At 43.9% G+C, this 23,422-nt stretch overlaps 1 protein-coding gene across 3 annotated transcripts in view; it reads left to right on the top strand.

Annotated features, from left to right (window-relative positions):
- ADAMTS17 (ADAM metallopeptidase with thrombospondin type 1 motif 17) overlaps positions 1-23,422 on the top strand; it is a 364,035-nt gene that overhangs the window by 74,488 nt on the left and 266,125 nt on the right. For all 3 annotated transcript variants that reach the window (XR_009699355.1, XM_061179999.1, XM_061179998.1), the window contains exons 5-6: positions 16,297-16,380; positions 17,087-17,244. Coding sequence is in view for 2 of the 3 variants with exons in the window: in XM_061179999.1 (XP_061035982.1) it covers positions 16,297-16,380; positions 17,087-17,244 (242 nt within the window). In the remaining variant the exon portion in view is untranslated. The remainder of the gene's footprint in view (positions 1-16,296; positions 16,381-17,086; positions 17,245-23,422) is intronic.

Here is a 23,422-nt window from a genome sequence, read left to right as displayed (position 1 = left end):
GCGGTGGTAGGTCATGCAGGGGATGCCGCAGGAGCTGCATCCGGGGGAGGGCAGGTGGTGTGATGTGGCTGCAGCAGGGAGTGGAGCAGCCTTAAGGTGGGGATGTGCATAGGGTCAGGATGTGGATGGGGGGTAAGGCATCCCTAGGAGCGGGGCCGCCGACGGGGAGGGGAGAAATGTGTCTGGAGCGAGTTTGGAAGAGCAACCCCAGCAGCTGCACTTGGGTGGATTGGAGTGAGAAAGGCAAGAAGGAGCACTGGGAATGGAGTGTGTAAAGAGAGAGGGTCTGAACTAAGAGGCAGGAGTGGGGATGGAGGAGGCATTCATGCAGAGAGGAGGATGTGCTGGGAGGAAAGACCCACAGGACTTGGTTCCTGGCTTGGAGAGGCAGGAGGAGGAGGCGAGAGAAATCCAGGGGACACCTGGGCTATAACCTGGGTGGCTGGGTGGATGGTGGGGCCACTGGATGGGAAAAGAAGGAACAGAGCATTTGGGGACACAGCGAGGAGTTCTAGTCTGGACAAGCTGGCTTCGAGTTCCCCACAGGAGCTCAGGATGGAGGGCCTGGCTGGAAGTAGGGACTGGGGCTGATCGGCGCACAGCTGGGAGATGCAGCTGTTGGCGTGACCAGCCATGTCCAGGTGGAGCACATCGGGGAGAAGAGAAGCTGCCCACAGATGGCACAGTGGAGTGCCAGTCCCAGGGGGCCAGGCAGAGGATGGGGAGCTGGCAGAAGGGCAGACAGACTGGGCAGAGGTTGTCCCTAAGGAAAGAGGTGAGAGGTGCAGGAAGGGAGTGGTTAACAATGCTAGATGCTGCAGCCGGGTCCCCGAAGGGATAGCTTTAGGGATTGTTGAGGGTGGCAGCTGGGTAGGGGCAAACTGAGATGAGACCAGGAAGTGAAGAAGTAGAAACAGCATCGCAGAAGATCTTGGCTGAGGGAGAGAAGAGAAAAGATCCTCGCTAGGTGGAATCAGGGTCAAGGAGGACTTTGGAGAGGGAAAGGGGTCAGGGGTTACAAGTGTGGGGTTTAGGCCCAGACAGGCCTGGACCAGGACTCCTGCTCTGAGCACAGAGCTGGCTGGCAGTGTCAGAACCGCTCTGAGCTGGCTCCCCCTGCATGAAGAGCAGCGAGGCAGGGGCTTAGCCACCCCGAGGGCCTTGTGCCTGGCTGCGAAGGCACGTAAGGCTCATGGAAAGAGTGAGTAGAGAAGGCCAGGCCCTGGGCTGTGCTGCGGGGGGTGAGAGATGGCTGAAGGCAGCCCAAGAGCAGGGAGGCTAGAGACATCGCCAGGGTCACACAGGAAGTCACTGGTGGGGCTGTGACCATCAGGCCAAGCCTGTCTATAACTGGCCACAGGGAAATATATGGTCGTGAACCCCACCCTGGGCTAATGGGGGTGGCGAGCCTCATGGCAGCCCTGGCCCCTGTGAAGACAAGACTCTGGTACCTTGACCTCTGTCAGGGTGACTTGCCAGTGCTTGCTTTCGGGACACGTATCAATTTGCAGGAAATTCCATCTGTCTGGTCCACACGCCCTCAGACAGGCCGTGCTGTAAAGCTGAGGCTGCTTTGGTGGTGTGTGGAGATTAGAGTCTTTAAGGTGAGTTACTGTTTGGACCCGCAGACCTCCCAATAGGATGGGCTCTTCTGCAAAGCAAACGGAGATGTGGACCCCCTGTGGGGCTGATCCAGGACTTATCTGTTTTCAAGACATGGGCACAACATGAGGCACCTGGTCACCCTCCCTTTCAAAGTCATCAACTCTGGGAGTTCCATTAACTTCTTTCCTTCCTCCCTCCCTCCTTCTTTTCCCCCTCCCTCCCTCCCTCCCTTCCTTCCTTCCTTCCTTCCTTCCTCTCCCTTCTTTCCTTCCTTCCTTTCTCTTTCTTTCTTCAGATTTTTAAAACTTGTGGTTAAAAAATACATACCATAAAATTTTCTTTCTCACCCACCTTTAAGTCTACAGTTCTGTGACATTAGGTACATTCACATTGTTGTACAGCCATCATCACCATTCATCCCAGAATTCTTTTTGTTTTGCAAAACTGAAACTCTGTACACATTGAACACTGACAGCCCATTCTCCCCTCGCCCAGCCCCTGACAGCCACCCTTCTACTTTCTGTCTCTATGAATTTGACAACTCTAGGGACTTTATATAAGTGGAGTCACACAGTATTTGTTCTTTTGTGACTGGTTTATTTCACTCAGCATGATGTCCTCCAGATTGGTCCATGTTTTAGCAGGTGTCAGAATCTCCTTCCTTTTGGCTGCATAATATTCCATTGTGTGGACAGACTACATTTTGTTTCTCTCTTCATCCATGGATGAACATTCGGGTTGCCTCCTCCTAAGGCTCTGTGCACAATGCTGCTGTGACCATGGTGTACAGTCTGTCTCAGTCCCTGCTTTCTCTTCTTTTGGGTATGGACCCAGAAGTGGAATTGCTTCTGTTAACTTTTAATGGTTCTTGGCCCTGATTTCTGAGAAATATTTCTGAGTTCCACATTTGCACAAGCCCAGGTCTCCCTGGTGGCTGATTAATGATGGGTTGCAGTGCTGCAGTTGCCCAGAGGAAGCCCAGGAGGTGGGCTGCTGGGACCTGGCTTGGCACCAGACGCTTTCACCTGTAGGTAATTTTATCTCATTTATATTTTTTGTCCAGGGCACAAATCCAAGGAATAAACATTCATTACAACAACTAAAGTAGTAATAAAGCAAAGCTCCTAGTTTGACGTTTGCTTTCATAATTTTATCATTCGGACAAGGGCAGCTATTTTATCACAGGCTGGGAGAGGGGTTGTATGTGGGAACATTGTTCTCCCCATGAGCCATGGGCTGTAAGGACTGAACTACAGGGGCTGAGTGGTGGTGATGCTTGGCTTTAATTTGACCCTCTTCAGTCCTCTTCAGCTGCTGGTACTATGATGTTAGAGGCTCCAGATCCCGCTGCTGAGGGCAAATCTGGGGCCAACCACATTAATTTGGGATTTACATGTTTCTTAACGAGGCCTACCTAATAAGAGCAGTGGCACTTTGGTGAAGGGCACGTGGCATTTGTACACTGACACTTAGCCCTTCAGTCATCTACCCTTGGAGTTTCTTGGCAAGTCTGATGAGGCCAGAAAGCAAATGAAAGCAGAATGTCCGATCCACTCACAGACTCTCACCACTGGCAACCTGTTTCTGTTGTTCTAGCTGTGGGTTGCTCTTCAGCATATTTAAAAACAAGTTACATTCAGACAATGCACCTTACTTTAAACAAGGCCGCCCTCCACCATCACCACCGTCTTTCAATTTCTCAAACTCTAGTGTAGAAAATCCGAAGAATTCTATCCTGCCTGTGGCTGTTTCAGAAAAGGGATTTCTGTTAGTAAGATCATCTTTAAGCCAGGAGGATGGGAAAGGATTGTGGCTGGGCCGAGGAGCCCTGTCATTAGACAGGGCCCCCAGGTGCAGCCAGCAGGAAGGTGAGGCCAGCCAACCCCTCTCTTTCCTGTCGGACAGTGTTTTCTGTGGCTGTGTAGGACTGAAGCAGCTCTGTTTCCTTAGATCCTCTGGATTTGGAAGGAAATCTGCTGGAGTGGTTGCCACCTTCATTCCAACCAGTTTCTCTCCGCATCATCTGGTGCCAGTGTCCAGGCGCCCACCCCTCACTGCCCTCCCACTTGGGTCTCTGTGGGCAGGGGACTGACTCAACTCTTATGTGCCACTCTGACCCCAGGAGCTAAACACAGACAAGTCCCTGTCCCCAAGGCAGGCCAGGGGGCTTGCGGGACCTACGTGTGTAGTAGCACATCCACAGCTGGGAGAATTTGGTGTCAAGTGCTCACAGTTTTCATAGCATCTTATAGTTGTGCTGTATTAGATCTATGTCAATCAGTAGCCCAATGGCCCATGTTTGAGAGGAAGGAAGGAAGTGTGTTTGTGATGCACTGACCAGTCCAGATGGAAGCTTCTTGATTTCATGTCACTTCCTCCTCATACCTGGTGGATTTCATCATTCTCATTTTACAGTGAAGGAAAGAGAGGCTTGTGGGGAGTACAGGGTGCAGACCCAGTGAGTACTTAGCAGGGTGAGGACTCAGGCCTGGGCTGAGGGACCCCTGTACCACCTTGTCAAGCATATCTCAAATCTGTCTTTTCTCTCCATCTCCACCCTGGACTGACCACCATTATTTTTTACCTTGACAACTGCAGGAGTTTTCTTGCTGGGCTCCTCACTTCCATTTTCTTCCCCCTTGAATCCTTGCTGCAGAATGGCCAGCAAGATCTTCTTCCAACAGGATTAGAACCTTGTCACTAGGCAGTTCTGAGACTCTCTGTGGCTTTCCTCATGGTGGATATGGAAATCCTTCCCCTTCTGCCCTCCCAGGCCATGTGGCTGGGATCCACCTGCTTCTCCTGGGCTTCATTCCTTTCTCCACGTTAGCACAGACTCCTGCCATGTGGGCCACCATTTCTCAGGGGCCCCAGCTCTTCTCTGACTTGTGGTAACTCTTTGTCAGGAATGTTCTTCACCCCGCTTCATACATGGCTAGCTCCTCTGTCTTTTAGGTCTCTGTGTAAATGTCCCCTTAGAGGGGCCCTCCTTGCTGACTCCTCTGAGAAGGCCACCTGTTTTCTTTATCATAGCAGTCTGGTTTTTACTTGGTGGTTCTTATCTTGATTTATAATTCCACATTTATTTCCTTTTTAAAAATCATCTTGCTGCGGAGTTTTTGTATGCTATTGAATTTAAGCTGGTATAAAATCAGAGTGCTGTAATGTTAGGATGTTAAATGTAATGCTCATAGTAACCACAAAGAAAATAGCTATAAAATATACATAAAAGGAAATGAGAAGGGAATTAAGAAGTTTCACCATAAAAAATTTAACATGCAAAATAATCAGTAATGTAGGAAATGAGGGGCCAAAAAAAAAGCTGTAAAACATATAGAAAACAAATAGCAAAATGCACAGGTAAGTCCCTCCTTGTCAGTAATTATCTTAAATGTATGGATTAAACTCTCCAGTCAAAAGACAGATTAGCAGAATGAATATAAAAAAATGCTCCAATGTATACAAGAGGCTCATTTTATATCAAAAGACACAAATAAATTGAAAGTAAAAGAATGGAAAAAGATATTCCATGCAGATAGTAACCATAAGAGATCATGAGTGGTTATACTAATATGATACAAGATAGACTTTAGTCAAAAAAAGTTACAAGAGACAAAGAAGGATACTGTATATTAATAAAAGTTTCAATACAGGAAGAAGATATAACAGTTACAAGTATTTATGCACCTAATAACAAATCATTAAAATATATGAAGCAAAAATTTGTAGAATTGTAATGAGAAATATGCAGTTTTCTATAATAATAATTAGAGAGTTCACCGCCCACCCCCCACCCCCACTTTCAGTAGTGGATAGGAAAACTAAACAGAAGATAAGTAAGGATATAGAAGACTTGAGCAACACAATAAGCCAACTAGATCTAACAAGATATACAGAACACTCTACCCAATTACAGCAGGATATTACTTTTTTTTCAAATGCACATGGGGCATGCTCCAGGATATACTGTATATTAGCTCACAGATCAAGTTTCATCAGATTTAAAAGATATCATACAAAGTATCTTCTCCAACCACAATGGGATTAAGTTAGAAATCAGTAACAGAAGGAAAACTGGAGAATTCACAAATATGTGGAAATTAAACAACACACTCTTAGACAACCAGTGGGTCAAGGGAGAAATCACAGGGGAAATGAGAAAAATGCATAAAGCTGAATTAAAATGAAAACACAATATACTGAAACTTATGGAACACAGTGAGAGCAGTGCTCAGAAGGAAATGTATACCTGTAAAATGCTTACATTAAAAGAAGGATCTCAAATCAATAACCTAACTTCACACCTTAAAGAGCTAGAAGAGCAAACTAAACTCAAAGCTAGCAGAAGGAAGGAAATAATAAAGATTAGAGCAGGAATAAATAAAATAAAGAATAGAAAAACAATAGAAAAAATCAACAAAACCAAGAATTGATTCTTCAAAAAAATTAACAAAATTGATAAATCTTTAGCTAGACTGATTAATTAAAAAAAACTTGAATTACTAAAATCAGAAATGAAAGTGGGGGCATGACTACCAATTCTATAGAAGCAAAAAGAATTATAAAAGAATACTATATGAATTGGGCAATTGGGATTGACATGCATATACTGATGTGTATAAAACTGATGACTAATAAGGACCTGCTGTATACAAAAATAAAATAAAATTCACAAATTAAAAAAAAAAAAGAATACTATGAACCATTGTATACCCACAGATCGGATAACCTAGATGAACTGGACAAATACCTATAGAAACACAGAGCTTACCAAGACTTAATCGCAAAGATCTAGAAAATCTGAATAGACCTATAACTAGTAAGGAGATTGAATCAGTAATCAGAAATCTCCTGACAAAGAAAAGCCCTGAACCTGAGAGCTTAACTGGTGAATTATACCATACATTTAAAGGAAAACTAATTAATCAATCCTCCTCAAACTCTTCCAAAAAACTGAAGAAGAGAAAATGCTTTCTAACTCTTTTCTATGAAGCTAGCATTGCCCTCATACCAAAGCCGGATAAAGACACTACAAGAAAAGAAAACTGTAGTTCCTTATGAATAAGAAAACAATTTCCCTTTTGAACATTATTACAAAAATTCTCAACAAAATACTAGCAAACCAGAATCATACTGTGCACCTTGACAAACTGGGATTTATTTCTAGAATGCAAGGATGGTTCAACATACAAAAATCAAGCAGTGTAATATACCACATTAACAGAAGGAAGGAAAAAATCACTTAATCATCTCAATTGATGAAGAAAAAGCATTTGATAAAATTCATCTGTCTTTCATGATAAAAAACACTCAACAAACTAGGAATAGAAGGAATCTACCTCAACATCATAAAAGCCATATATGAAAAACCCATAGTGAATGTAATACTCAATGGTGACAGATTGAAAACTTCTCCTCTAAGATCAGGAACAAGACAAGGATGCTTACTTTCACTACTTCTATCCAACATAGTACTGGAAGTCCTAGCCAGAGCAATTAATCAAGAAAAAGAAATAAAAGGCATCCAATTAGGAAAGGAAGAAGTAAAATTATCTATGTTTACAGATAGCATGAGCCATGTAGAAAATCATGAAATCCTACACACAAAAATTAGAACTAATAAAATAATTCAGCAAATTAGCAGGGTGCAAAACCAATATACACAAATCAGTTGCATTTCTGTAACAATGAACAATCTGAAAAGGAAATTAAGAAAACCATTCCATTTATGATAGTGTCAAAAAGAATAAAATACTTAGGAATTAATCAAAGAGGTGAAAAACTTGTACACTAAAAACTACAGAACATTGATGGAAAGAAATTAAAGAAGACATAAATAAATGGAAAGACACTGATGTTCATGGATTAGAAGTCTTACAATTAAGATGTCAGTACTGCCCAAAGCAATGTACAGATTCATGCAGTCACTAGCAAAATCCTAACAACATTTTTCCTTGCAGAAATTGAGAAATCCATTCTAAAATTTGCATGGAATCTCGAGAGACCCTGAATAGCCAAAAAAATCTTGGAAAAGAAAAAGTTGGAAGACTCACATTTCCTGATTTCAAAATTTACTACAAAGGTATAGTAATCAAAACACTGTGATACTGGCATAAAGACAAACATATAGACCAATAGAATAGAATAGAGAGCCCAGAAATATACTCTGACATATGTGGTCAAATGCTTTTCAACAAGACTACAAAGACCATTCAATGGGGAAGTGACAGTCTTTTGAACAAATGGTGATGGGAAGACTGGATATGTACATGCAAAAGAATGAAGTTGGACCCTTACCTAACATCATATACAAAAATTAATTCAAAATGGGTTAAAGACCTGAATGTAAGAGCTAAAACTATAAAAATCCTAGAAGAAAACATAGGGGAAAACTTCCTGACATTGGATTTGGCAATAATTTCTTGGATATTACACCAAAGGCACAGGCAACAAAAGAAAAAAGTAGACAAATTGGTCTTCACCAAATTTTAAAACTTTTATGCACCAAAGGATACTATAAACAGGGTAAAAAGGCAACTCAAAAAATGGGAGAAAATATTTGCAAATTACATACCTGATAATATCCAGAATATATAGAGAACACCTAAAATTCAACAACAACAACAAAAAAACTAAACAACCTGATTTTAAAATGGGCAAGGGACTTGAATAGACATTTCTCCAAAGAAGATACACAAATGGCCAGTAATCATATGAAAAGATATTCAGTGTCACTAATCATTAGGGAAATGCAAATCAAAACCACAATGAGATATTATGTCACTCTCATTAAAATGCTGTTACTAAAAAAATTGTAAAATAACAGGTGTTGACAAGGATATGGAGAAATGGGCACCCTTGTGTACTGTTCTTGGGACCATAAAATGGTGCAGCTCCTTTGGAAAACAGTATGATGGTTCTTAAAAAAAATAGAATTTTAATATGATCCACTTCTGGGTATATACCCCAAAGAAGTGAAAGCAGGGTCATGAACAGAAACTTGTACACCCATGTTCATAGCAGCATTATTCACAATAGTCAAAAGAAGGAAGCAACTCAGTGTCCACTGAAGGATGAATGGGTAGACAAAATGTGGTATATACACTCAATTAACTATCATTCAGCCTTAAAAAAGGAAGGAAATTCTGACACACGCTACAAGGATGAACCTTGAGAACATTATGTTAAATGAAATAAGCCAGTCACAAAAGTATAAATACTGTACAAATACTGTATGATTATACTCAAATGAAGTGCCTGGAGTAGTCAAATTCATAGAGACAGAAAGTAGAATGGTGGTTGCCAGGGGCTAGAGCAGGATGGGGAATGGGGAGTTAGTGTTTAATAGCTGCAGAGTTTCAATTGGGGAAGATGAAAAAGTTCTGTAGATGGATAGTAGTGATTGTTCCACAACAATCTGAGTGTACTTAATGCCACTAAACCATACACTTAAAAATGTAAATTTCATATTATGCATATTTAACAGAATTTTAAAAAACCCACCCTGCTTACTGTCTTTGCACCATCTATAAGCTCATCAAGGTAGGACTGTGTGTACACCTTTGTCGTTATTTCCCCAGTGCCTTGTACATGTGCAGGTGATCAAGAAATTTTTGTGGCGTCTGTGAACTCATAAATGAGCGACTAATGCCATTTTCTAACATCCTTTGCAAAGGATTTAGCACTGAAGTTGTGTAAACACTGGCTTTCCTTTTTTAGTTCCTCGATTAATTAACTTCTGAAAAGCCTTTTGTATTCTAAGCGTGTCACACAGATGTGGTGTCCTAAACTCTAATAGAAAGTGTTTCTACATAAATGCAATTACATATTTACACCTCCCACACAGCCCACTGTGCTATGGGTGGTCCCCTTCAGCCCCTGTCATATCTTGTCCTTCAAGGAGGAGGTATCAAGATGGAGCTGATAGAACAAGTGTGGTGGGAAAGAACTGTTCTGAGAGCATGCTTGGCTGCTACAAACGACTTCACCTCTGAGCCCTGTTGAATCAGTCTTCAGAGCAACAGAAGAAGTGGCTGCTGTGAGAGCAGAGCCACTTTGGTCATTTTTGAAGACTTGTAAAGCATGGAAGCAGTACTAAAACAACCCTGGCATTGTTGCAGGAAGGGGGACCCCTTCTACGGCCCAAGAGTGGGCTCTTGTCTAACACTTGGAAATGAATTGACCAAGGAGACGTGTGCTGACAAAGCAAGAGACTTTATTGGGAAGGGGCACCTGGGTGGAGAGCAGGAGGGTAAGGGAACCCAGGAGAACTGCTCTGCCACATGGCTCTCAGTCTCGGGTTTTATGGTGATGGGATTAGTTTTCGGGTGGTCTCTGGCCAATCATTCTGGCTCAGGGTCCTTCCTGGTGGTGTGCGCATCGCTCAGCCAAGATGGATTCCAGCGAGGAGGATTCTGGGAGGTTGGTAGGACATATGGACTGGCGTCTCCTTTTGACCTTTCCCGAATTCTTCAGGCTGGTGGTGGCTTATTAGTTCCATGTTCCTTACCAGGACTTTCTGTCGTAAAACAACTCATACAGATGGTTACTGTGGTGCCTGGCCAGGGTGGGCGGTTTTGGTCAGTGGTTCCCCTACCAGCATCATGCAGAGTGGTCCCGTTTTAAAACAAGGAATAAAGGAGCTTTGTAAATCACAGAGCAGTGAGCTTGGCTCTTGTATCAGTCAGGGGTTTTGATTATAAGCAGAAGAAACTGGATCTGGGCTAACTGAAGCAGAAGAGGAAACATGTTTTTGGAGCCGTATACGGAGGAGCCCAGAATCAAAAGGAAGACTGGGTCACCAGCCTCAGAACTGGGGGGAGGGTAAGGGGCAGGAGACTCAAGGGAGAGAGGCCAGGCAGCAGGAGAGAGCAAGGCTGAGTTCCGGCCAGGAGTGTGGGCTGCAGTCCTGCTGCCACTGTTGTGTCCTGGGACCATCTCTCCACTGCCAGTGCCCCTCCAGGGCTTCTGTGGCAGGCAGAGTGAGTTTCCACCTGCTTTGGTTTCTACAGTGGAAAGAGGGTTCCTTCCTTTCTCCAGAGCTCACCCAGTGGGGAACTTTCCCCAATGAAAACAGCATCTTTAGCCAAAAAAGAAAAAGAAATTTAAAAAATCCCAACAAAGTGTCCAGACACTACACAGACCAAAGCATAAAAGAGGTTCGTTCACTCACATGACATATGATTCTGTGGTTCCACTTTGGGGTATATACACAAAATGAATTGAAAGCAGGGTCTCCAAGAGATATTTGTTCATGGCAGCATTATTCACAAATAATTCACAAAAGGAGGAAGCAACCCAAATGTCCATTGAAGGATAAACAAAAATATATATGTGTACATATATACACAATAGAATATTATTCAACTTTAAAAAGGAAAGAAACTGATGCATGCTATGACATAGATGAACCTTGAGGACATTATGTTAAGGAAATAAGCCAATCACAAAAAGACAGGTTCTGTATGAGTCCACTTATAAGAGGTGCCTAGAGTAGTCAAATTCATAGAGACAGAAAGTAGTGGTAGTTGCCGGGGGCTGAGGGGAGAGGGTTATGAGAAGTTGTTTAATGGGTGCAGAGGTCCAGTTTGGGAACATAAAAAAGCTCTAAAGGTGGGTGTTGGTGATGGTAGCACAATAATGAGAATGTATTTAACACTACTGAACTGTATACTTAAAAATGGTTAAGATGGTAAATTTTATGTTATATGTTTTTTACCACTATAAAAAAAAATGAGATGCACTCACTAATTCCATTCAGTTATATTTATTGGGTACCTAATGTGTGCTGGGGACTTCCTAGGGACTGGGGATCGAGTAGGGACCACAACAGGTCCCATCCTCATAGAGCTTATGTGGTGGCACCAACAGAGTACTCAACACACAAATCAGGGATTTGTGTGCAAATTTTATAAACTGCTATGCAAAGATCCAGGTGATAGCAAGTGACTGGGGCAGTCAGGGACACCTCTGTGATGAGTGACCCTCCACTTAGAAGGGAAGGCATTACACTGACATAAGGAGCCAGCCAGTGGGAGTCAGTCTGGCATTTGGGAGGCACAGGGAGAGGTCATTCCTGGTGGGTGATGGCGAGGGTGGGGCACAGTGAGAGGTGCTCCGGCCGCCCCCTCAGGAGTCAGGGCATGGAGAGCCGGCTTCACTGCATGTGCGATGGGGAAGCTGTGCAGGGGTCAAGTAGAAGACTGGTATACACTGATTTGTATTTTAAAAGATCCCTCCACCTGGCTCAGAGGGGTATAGAGTCCCACTGGGCTATGTGTCCCAGCAATCCGCTCACCTGTGCAGAAATGTGTGGAGGGAGAAACTTTGGCCAGACCTGTGTCTCTGAGCTGTCAGCAAGCCGCAGTGGATGCCCTGAGTCGGCTTTGGTTGATTTTCCAAATATGCTGTAGTGCCTTTTTATGTACATGACTTGATTTTCCTTTGGTTGGGGGTGGTGGTGACACAGAAGCAGGAATATTTTGAAGAACAAATTGCAGATGGAAACAGGTGGTGCTGACACTAGAAGCCCTGGGTTTGGGCAGCCAAATTGGAAAATGGGGTCACTTGACAGAGCTTTGGTTGTTTTTAGCTTCCTTAACAACCACAGAGTGGAATGAAAACCCGAGACGCTCCAGGCAAGTTCTGTTTGGAGGAAAAATGACATCAATTTGACTCAATTACCATGTGAAACAGGCAACAAGTCTCTCTCTGGTGAGCAGAGAAGCTAGCAGCAGCGCTAGAGCACTCACTGGTTCCCACACCCCAGTGGCCATGATGGGAAGCTGCTGGGGGGCTTGTGGAATGCAGATGGCTGGGCCCACCCCCCTCCACCGGGTTCTGATTCATGGGGTCTGGGGTGGGCTCCAGAATGCGTTTCCAAAATGTGCTCAGGCCATGTTGGTGCTGCTGCTTCAGGGACCCCGCTCAGAGGGACTGCTAGAGAATATAGCCCCCTCCAGGGTGCGGGTCTGGATGGGTGCGGCCTGCGATGTGAGGGAGTCACCTCCACTTCCCGTCTGTCCCTGGGGAGGCCCTAAGTCACCAGGTAGGTGGTGCTTATGTGAAAACCCCACCTGGCATTGCGAACAGCTCCTCCCCACGTGCCCCCATCACCTGTCCCTGTCTACCCCTCCCTGACCGTGTCCCCATGTCGCCCAGCCAGGGGAGCCCTGCAGTGCGCTGCTGGCAGTGGGTCCACCCACTCGGCCCCCAGGCTGCCAAGGAAATGTGACAAATGAAGCTGGGGCTCTGAACACTTGCCATGCAGCCAGAGCTGGATGCAGGAGACAGACTTTCCAGACAATTGGTTGTGCTGTTCCCTGCCCAACCAGGTGTCTCCCTAAACGTCATGGGGCCGCTGCCTCCAAGACTCTCCTGAGTGTGAATTTCCATGGGAGAGGAGGACAGGGAGACTTCCTTACATGTCTTTGAGGCCTGCTGCTTTGTGTTCTGTGGCTGTCGTCGGATTCTCGTCTGGCTCGCCCGGCTCGCCTGGCTTGGCACTGGGCCTTGAGGGAGATCCTGTGCATCTGCCTGGTCCTGCGCTCTGCTGGGCTTTGTGGGAGCGTGGTCTGCTCAGGTGACAAGGTGCTTTAGCTGTGGTCGCTCCCGCCTGTTCTCCTGAACGTACCTTCCTGCAGGCTTACTAGAGAACGTTGTTCAGAGCATGAAGCTTCTTGTCTTAAATTAATTAATGAAAAAGTTTTAATTTGGTAAAATACACATAACAGGATTTACCATCTTAGTCATTTTTAAGTGTACAGTTCAGTATCATTAATTATATTCACATTGTTGTGCAACCAAACCTTAGAACTTTGTCATCTGGCAAGACGGAAACTCTACACTCATTAAACAACAATTCCCCATCTCGCCCTCCATCCCAGCCTCTAGAGCATGAAGCTTTTCTCCTCCTCCAGCTCACATATTTTTTGTGTATTTGCTCCAAGAAAAGTACCTGAGCCTTTTGGGGTCACGGTACATGGGATGTGCAGAACTGTCCTCAGCCGGAGAGGAAAAAACGGGCGATTCTGACGAGGGAGTTTGTTCCTATAGCTTTGTCCTTCCTGAAACTTGCATCATTCCATTCAGGCTCTGTTCTTTATGCTGCTTTCAGGGGGCGTGTCAGAACATCACTGAGAATTGCTTTCCTGTGTTATTGCTTTAAACCCACAATATTCTTTAATGTCTTTGGCTGCCGTTGCTGTTACAGGCAGTGTTTAGATTGCACCTTGAAACCCTGTGTGACTTGAATTTTCTCCCTCATAATTTCAAGTTTTCATTCTTTCTAGTTTTCATGTTTTGAATTGAGGTTTTCCAGTTTGGGCCTAATCCTAAGGCTGAATATTTCTGGAAAAATTTGATTTACAGCCGTTGGGTGGTTCTCAGAAACAAGGAAAAAGTTATGTGCTTTTCCCTTCTTCACCCAGGTTTAGGGATAGGTAGTTAAGGCATGACTTCAGAATTGGCCTACAGATGGTCCAGTATAAAAAAAATGACTGCAATTTTGTTCTTGAGGAAAGAAAAAGTTTTGGGAGGGGGTAGTGAGAACAGAAGAACTGAATATGTTGTATTTTTCCTTGTGGGAAAGAATATTAAATTACACAAAGATTCTGTTTTGCTTTAATAATAGTTTTCAAAGAGAAAAATCCAAGCACTGACACAGCTAATTCCTTTGTCACACAGATGTTCAAGCACTGCGTGCCTGGCTTCTGCCGCTTACGTGCCCGACGCTGTGTCCAGCTTCACATGGCCTGAATTAACTGTGGCCATGCTGTTGGCTGTGGTCATTGCTTTATGTTGCTGCTGATGTACTGGAGAGAAAGTTTTAATGCCCCTGCTAGAAAATTCTCTCGCCGGATTATGTCTATCAGGAAAAAAAAGCATATTCAAAACCAAGTGAAGTAAGTTAGAGAAAAACAAACACTGTGTGATTTCACTTATATGTGGAATCTAAAAAACCTGAACTCATAGATACAGAAAACAGATTGGTGGTTCCCAGAGGTGGGGGGTAGGGGTATGGGTAGAGGTGGTCAAAAGGTACAAGCTTTTATTTGTAAGATAAATAAGTTCTGGGGATGTAAGATACAGCATGGTGACTATAGTTAACAGTACTGTATCGTATATTTGAAAGTTGCTAAGAGAGTAGGTCTTAAAAGTTCTTTCACAAGAAAGACAATAGTAACTATGTGAGGTGATGGATGTTAGCTAAACTTATTGTGGTGATCATTTTGAGATATGTATATATTATATATACTATATTATATATACTATGATATATAGTATAATGTATATAATCATCATGTTGTATACCTGAACCTAATACAATGTTGTATATCAATTATATATCAATAACACTGAAAAAAAGGACATAATGAAACAAAAGTATTTTCCCAATTTAAAAAGAAAAGGAAATATTTAAAAGATTCTTATCTCTTCCCTCTATATCTTACACTACTACCCTCATCACCTACTCCATTGTACCTCCCTGAATCCTGCTCTCTCCTGAGAAGGAACTCAGGAGGATCGTAATGATCTGGGGGTCCTCAAATCTGATGGTTTTTTTCTGTCTACGTCAACTTTCATTCCTATGCCTTACTTGAGTTTTCCTATCTCTCTTCTCCTTGAATCCTTTGATTTCTTGATGTTGAGATCCTTATAATTAAGTTCTACCAACAAGAGGTGCAAAACTGAGAGGGGCATATCCTTTTCTGTTACTATGACTTTATCTCACTGACAAACTTTGGTTAGAATGAGGAATTCAGGGAAAAAAGAATATGGCCCTTTTGGCTGGACAATCTGGATTTGGATTGTAGTCATAGTTGACTGGCAGTGGGTCTTGAGCTGGTGGCTTTATGTCACTGAGTCGAGGTTGGTGGAGACACCAACCTTGATGGGTTGTGATGAGGGTTAGAGAAGATACAAGTTGACATCTATGGCAGATGGCCACAGGCATGGACCTCCTCCATCCTTTCATAAAGATCCCCTTCACCTTCCTGCAGGAAACACCAGAATCAGCAGACATCCATTTCTTTTTTTCAAAATCACCTGTCCTATACATTTTTTTCAACCGATTTCCAGTTTATCTTTGCATGTATATGTTTGTATGCACACGTGTGTGTGATTCCAGAGTTCTGTTATACTTGTTTCTCTTGAGGAATTTATATTTATGGTAGATTTTGGTCTCAGAAGGCCTTTTAAATAAAATCTGGGTTATATATCTCATATATATGTATTTTTTTGTTCCAATAAGACTATTATGAATATTGAAATTTGAATTTCATATAATTACTCTTCTTTAGATTGTTTTTGTACTGCAAGAACACAGTTTTAAAAAATTTTTTTAAATTAATATAATTTTTAATAAATAGAATTTCTATTTCATTTTATAAACAAATACATTTATATTTTGTGTTTTAGATTTATAGGAAAATTGAACAGGTAGTACAGAGAGTTCCCATACACAATTTCCCCTATTATTGACATTTTACATTAGTATGGTATGTTTGTTATAACTAATGGACCAATATTGTTACATTATTATTAACTCAAGTCCATAGTTTGTGCAGATGTCCTTAGTTTTCACCTACTGTCTTTTCTTTGTTCCAGGATCCCATCCAGGATACCGCTGTTGCTGTTTTTTTTATTTTTGTATTTATATCTCTATCTATTTCTTTTTTTCTCTCTTGACAGGTATACAATATGTTTCAGCACCAGAGCCTTGGAATTAAAGTTAACATTCAAGTTACCAAGCTTGTCCTGCTACGACAGCGTCCTGTAAGTCCCCATCGGCACAGTAACGGAGAATGTAACTGGTCTCCAGGCTTCCTACTTCTGTTGAGTGCTGAGGAGGAGTCCAAGTGTTGTATTTTATCCTCCTTCCCTGGCTTTGCAGATGGCAACAGTGTGCCCTGGGCCAGGGACCAGGGATGCCTGGTGAGAGGAGGACAGGTACTGTTACTGGAGGCTTGGTGTGCAGTTAATCTGCTCAGAATCTCAGGGGAACCCTGAGCAGTGGGCCTGTGTGCCTCCCTCTTTCACTCCCGCATGTTTCATGGGTGCAAAGTTGATGGTGAGGTCTTTGGAATCATGGCTACTCTTCTGGAGCTATACCTGAGCTTCAGGCCAAATTTGGGTGCCCTGTAGCATCATTTTCTGGTCTTTTGATTGAGTGCATTTCCTTATGAAAGTGTTACCTGCAGAGTTAAGCAGTGAATGTGAGAACATTGGGTATGCTGTTCAGTTTGCCAAAAAGAAGAAAGCTTTTCTTTAATAACACAGTCTTCATTCGAACTTATAGATAAGGCCCCTGATGGCCTCTCTCTGGGTCCCTGCATCTTCCTACCAGCATTGTGGGCAGGTGACATTGAATGACGCCCCGGCGAGCAACTGTCTCCACCTTAACATCCACACTGTGGTCTGAGCATGAACTCTGGCTTCCCTGGGCATTTGCTTCTGTAACTGCCCCCCTGATTTCTTTTAGGCCAAATTGTCCATTGGGCACCATGGTGAGCGGTCCCTGGAGAGCTTCTGTCACTGGCAGAATGAGGAGTATGGAGGCGCACGGTACCTCGGCAACAATCAGGTTCCAGGAGGCAAGGACGATACGCCCCCCGTGGATGCCGCTGTATTCGTGACCAGGTAAAACTAGACTCTACCTGGAGCTGCAAAGGAGAAAGGGAGGGCATTTTCCATTGGAGAGGACAGATGGCAATTTGCTAGGAATTCAGGCTTGGAAATCAGACTTTGGGTCACATGTCTGAACCTTGGATTCCTCATCAGTAAGATGGGGATAAATGATAGTCCTACCTCCAAGGTGTGAGGATTAAATGAGCACAGGAAGCACTTCTCACAGTGCCTGGCCCAAAGTAAGGACACAAGTGTTAGCTATTATTATTGCTATTGTTATTATTAATATAAAACTACTGAAATCCTAGTTACCCAAGACTCTTAAAACTTCCAAGAAAATTCATCTACTACCTCTTCCCAGCACCAAATATAATGCTTACTGGAAAGAGCTCATCTGTGTTTGAGGCTGCTTCCAAAGTGGGAGAAGTGAATACCCCGATTTTCCTGTGGAGGGAAGTCTATGCAAGCGTGTGTGTGCTGTGCACAGCCCATCCATGGGTACTCTTGGGACAACAGCAGCGGGCAGAGATGCCTGTGGAATTCACGTAGAGGCTCCATTTGAAGCAAGAAGCTGAGCTTCTTTATAGGCTACAGAGCTGGACTTACTCTTCCTGACTGAGAGAGAAGCCAAGGGGCCCCACAGTGGACAATAGAAACCAAAGGCAGCTTTCTATGCAGATAGCAACAATGTTATTTTAGTTTTCTAGGGCTGCAGTAACAAATTACCACAAAATAGGTGGCTTAAAACAACAGAAATTTATTTTCTCACAGTTTTGGAGGCCAGGAGTCTGAAATCAAGGTGTGAGCAGGGCCGTGTCTCTGAAGGCTCAGGAGGGGAGGCTCCTTCCTCCTTCTTCCTAACTTCCGGTGGTTGCTGCAATCCTGGGCATCCCTTGTCTTGTAGATGCATCACTCCAGTCTTCTCCATCGTCACATGGTGTTCTCCCTGTGCCCACATTTCCTTCTTCTTGTAAGGACACCAGTCATTGGATTGGGCCCCAGCTTAATCCAGTGTGACCTCATCTTAACTTGATTACATTTGCAGTGACCCTCTTTCCAAATAGGATTACATTCACAGGGACTGGGTGTGGGGTTAGGACTTGAACATATCTTTTTGGGGACACAGTTCAACCCGTGATAGGTATAGATGTGGCTATTTCATTTTTCCCTATGTCTCAAATCTCTGTTAGAAAAATTGATTTTCCTTGGTTGTTTTACTTCAATGATGTAAATAAAATGTGTTATGTGTTCACACCAAAATCCCCTTTTAGAAAATATGCAGAAATGTTTTGTGATAATTTAATCCATTAGGTTAAAATACAAAATTTTATTTTTTTGAATGAATATATCATGAATATATCAACTTTGAATTTTAAGATTTTTTTTTTTAATTTACGGAAACTACTTACAAAATTACATGCTTTCTTTTTCTCTGAGTTCAGAGAAAGGGAACAGTTTACCATGTCTTTAGCTTAAAGATAGCCTGCCCTTCTAAGAAGAGTTAAATCTGGTTTAAGACTTTGGTTTTGAGTCCAGAAGGGCTCTTATTTTGCATCTCTTGGGCCATAAACAACAAGCCCCTGGCCTGATGACATCCTGAAGGTAGCTGGGGATGATCTGTGACCCCAGCTTCAGGCACCCTGTAGCAGGCAATGTAGCACCCTAGGCTTCTCCTCTTAAAAAACCCAGAACATGCACATTGCCACCATCAGACACCAAACAGATGCCTAATCACTCGTGTAGATGATTCATCAATTGCCAACCCTAAAGGGTTAAAATGTGATCTGTAGCACACTGATCCATTATGAGAACACTTGCTGCTTCTACAGGATGTGATTAAATGTATAATGGAACATTTGAGAAGTCTATTCAATAATTCTGATTGCCAACATATGGCTGGTGGTCTACCAGGAACCAAGGACAAGGCGTGAGCATGACCTTGTACTTGCCTGAGATCTGGGTTTGCCCACCCTGGTGAGTGCTGGGAAGCCCTAGGTACCACCTCTCCCAGCAGCTCTGGCCCCCACACTCACTGGCCAGAGGCTGCCATGGCTCAAGGCACTTTGAAATAGCTTTTGGAGCCTATGGGGCTTTCCATAAAGCACTGAGGATTACAGTATTGGGCTTATGGCTACCACACTTTGAGAGTGGATTTGATTTGTGGGGCAGGCAGAAGTCCTTGGGAACCATATCTATATGTGACTATAAATTAATGTGATTGATTTTCCAAAGGATAATTAAATGAGAACTAAAGACCTTTCCTAGAGAGGAGCTGTAAATAACATCATCTTTGGAATATGCAGCTAAACTTCCAAGATTATTACTTTGAAAGTGGTTTGTGTAAATACTATATAAAATGTATAAATTCTGGTGTTTTGTTAAAAATAATAACCTATGGGAATTTTCCCTGTATTGCTTCTTTGCTTTCCTGCTGTTTCCTTTCTTGTTTGGGTAGAGAAAACACTTGCAAGTGGTCTTGATTTGGGAACGACTAGCTTTTTTTCAGAGGCAATAGATGTTACCAAAATTAGTGTAGACAAAACTTCTGGATTAGCCTTTTACAAAACGCCATCAGAGAGACTGAAGGCACCCTCAGCCTGAGAATGCTGTCCGTTAGGCTTTATTTTTTCCTTTCTCTTTTTCCTGTCTCCTAACAGCTTATTTACCATACTGGAAATATTTTGCATAAAAATGTTCTTTACATCTCACACCCATTAGGATGCCTACTATTTAAAAAAACTCAAGCAACAGAAAATAACAAGTGTTGGTGAGGATGTGGAAACATTGGAACCCTTGTACCCTGTTGGTAGGAATGTAAAATGGTACAGCCACTGTGGAAAACAGTATGGCAGTTCCTCCAAAAATTAAAAATAGAACTACCATATGATCCAGCAACTCCACTTCTGGGTATATATCCAAAAAGATTTAGAAGAAATATTCGTACACCTATATTCATAGTGGCATTAGTAATAATAGCTAAAATGTGGAAGCAACCCAAATGTCCCATTAGTGGATAAATGAATAAACAAAATGTGGTGTTTCCATACAAATGGAATATTATTCAGCCTTAAGAAGGAAGGAAATTCTAACACTAGTTACAATGTGGATGAACCTGGAGGACATTTTGCTGAGTGAAATAAACCAGTCATAAAAGGACAAATCCTTTGTGATCCCACTTATATGACATACCTAGAAAGTTAAATTTATTGAGACAGAAATGGTAGTGGCCAGGAGCTGTGGGGAGGAGGGAATAGGGAGCTGTTTAATGGATATAGAATTTCACTTTTGCAAGATGAAAAGAGTTCTGGAGATTAGTTGCACAACAATGTGAATATACTCAACCCTACAGAACTGTGAACTTAAAAATGGTTAAGATGGTAAATTTTACGTGTATTTTACCACAATAAAAAACTTTTAAAATGTTCTTTTCTAACTAAGCACATTGAAGGGGGTGGTCCTGATTGCAAGCGGGTGTTTCTGAGTGGGGGGGCCGGGGAGGCAGATGCCTGGTGGCCCAGGAAGGCCAGGTTTCTTCAGATGCAGGCAGAGCCGATGCGAAGGCCTCCGTCCCGCTCTGTCACCTGCGGCCAGCCCAGGAGCCTGTGTTGTCTCTCTCCATTTTGAGCCATCTTGATCCCTCCCACTTCTGTGGGGAGCTGCTGGACTGAACTGATTGGTGCCGTCTGTCCTCTGGGTCCTCACAGACGTTAAACTCAAGACCTCCCACGAGGATGGGGTGGCAGTGATGGAGTCAGGGCTGGAAGCCAATTTGGCTGAGAAGCATCGTTTAATAATTAGAGTCTGAGAGCTGCAATTCCTTAGGCTGGGATAATAATGGGCTGATGTTTTCACAGGGAAATTGGGTGCGAGGCAGTTGCTGCTCTGGAGAAGCAGTCCTTTCTTCCCAGAGTAATCCAAGCTGAGGGTCTAATTGGAGGCCGCACAGGCCAACGGTGTTTAGGGGCCAGCATCCTCAAGTCCTGGGACTGGCTGATGAGAGGGTTTCTTCTCTTTTTGTTTTCCTTCCGGGCTGTGGCTGAGTCCGAGAGTGTATCTTCCTGGACGCCCACCAACTGTACAGATGGCCAGTTGCCAAGATGTGAGCATGACATTGCGTCCAACAGAAGCTGCCGAGCAAGGAGCGGCAGGAGCTGCATATCCAACAGCTGCAGCCGTGTGTAGGGCCAGCAAGGACCTCTTAGTAGGCTGAGTTTGGGGGCCACATGGGACCCGCACAGACTGGACTTCAGGGGACTTCAACACCTGGCACGGCCTTGCCTGTGGCTCCACATGTCCTCCAGAAAGCCAGGAATTTTACCCCGCAAACCCAGGTCTATGCTCCTGGGAGACACCCAGAGTGACATGCATGGCCAGCCCAGAGCGCGACCACCAGGACGTCCAGCTGTTCCTTCACCTTCCCTTCCCATGTAATTCCACCCAGTCCCAGGGACGGTCCTCCCTCAACCTTTGGCCTTGCTCATGTGAGAGTTTGGCGGGTACCTGTGGTGTTAATGTTTTTCTGGGTTTCCAAACACAGGGGAGAGACAAGGCCACTGATGAGCTGACAGGGCACGTTGAAAGTGATCTGGAAATGTATGCCGGTCGTTTAGTAAAGGAGCCAGTATTTATTAAACCGCAACTGTATGCCAGGCAATAGGTTATGCACAGGACTAGCTATGTAACTTGTGGTGCCCAGTGCAGAATGAAAACTCGGGACCCCATGTTAAAAAATTCTTAAGAATTTCAAGATGTTGAGAGCAGAGCGTTAAAGCAGGTTGGGAGATGGGAGGCTTCTGAGTGAGGGGCCTGCATGATGGCACAGCTCACACATCCACGGAGCCCACTCTGGCCTGTAGATCCACGCAGCCTTCCTTCTGTTGAGGAACAAACAGCAGAATGTGAATGTGAACAGACTGAGAGGCTGGAGAGCTGCATTGGGATGCTTATTTTTTTTTTTTGTGATTCCCCAGTTGACCCCTGCAGCCCCTACATGTGGGTTTGGCATGAGTTTGCAGTGGGAGCCAGGGTACCTGGAGATGAAGGTGACCCTGCAGGCAGAAGGCTTGCTTTTCCTTTTCTGAGAAAGGACCTTGAACAGGCAGGGGAGAGAAGATTCAAATTTTGGCAACCCTTTCAAGCCAGACCTCTAATTGAGCTTGGCCCTCCATGAGCCCACCATACGTCCTCCCACTTCCTCAGGAGAAGCAATGGGTGACGCTGCAGGGTCCATCACTTGAGACCACCCGTTTCCCTCCAGGGAAGCGGGGGGATGAGAGAACATACAACGCCCTGTCAGCCATCTTCCTCCAAGCTGACCAGAGAGACAGCTAGAAGGAGCTGGGGCCAATCCCCTCAGCAGCCCTGTTCAGTCTGTTTAATTCTCTTCTGTGGGACTGATGGCCACACACCCTTTCTCCCTTTGCCCAGGTGAGACAATGCGATGATGCTTTCAACACTTTTAGTTGCTCACTCTGGGAAACCCTGGAGCGAGGTCTCAGGCCAGTCTGGTCTGTGTGTGTGTGTGTGTGTGACACACCCAAAACATTCCAATGGGAAGGGTGTCAGATCAAGAATGTTGAGTTAGGGTTAGTTGGATACCAGACCAGTAAACATACTTATGTCCCTAATTTTATTTGTTTGTTTTCTTCTCTGCCTCTGTGTCTTCCTTGCCACCCTCTACTGCCTGTTAATTAGTCTTCTGAAAGGTCGTCTTTGACAGAAAAATCAAGGCACGAGTCTTCATTTTCCTATGGTTATTCCATCTCCATTTCTGTGGAGGCTCCCTGAGCCTCCATAGAAAAGAAAAGCCTGAGGGTCTTGAAGGCTTCCTTTTTCCTTTGTTAAAATTATTTTAAAATTGATTACCAAAATATATACGTTCATTATGAAAAAATTAGAGACGCAGTCAGCAAAACCCATGTGGGCTGCTTAGGGGATTGGCCCAGCTCCTTCTAGCTGTCTCTCCGGCCAGCTTCAGGGCCACCTCTTCAAAGCTGTCACACCCATGCCGGCTGCCCTTTCCTCTGGGCTCACAGGATGTCCAGGGTGCCTGGCAAGACTTCTTGGCCTGAGGCGGTGGCCTGGACCAGGAAATTCTGTACATCAGAGCCCCAAGTGGAATCTTTTAAACCTACAGATCTGGCCTCTGCAGGTCTAGCGGGTGGGTAGAGTCTTTGACAACTTTCAGGCC

This window comes from Eubalaena glacialis, chromosome 2 (genome assembly GCF_028564815.1).
Source record: "Eubalaena glacialis isolate mEubGla1 chromosome 2, mEubGla1.1.hap2.+ XY, whole genome shotgun sequence".
NCBI lineage: Eukaryota > Metazoa > Chordata > Mammalia > Artiodactyla > Balaenidae > Eubalaena > Eubalaena glacialis.
This window is presented reverse-complemented; position numbering and strand designations above follow the sequence as displayed.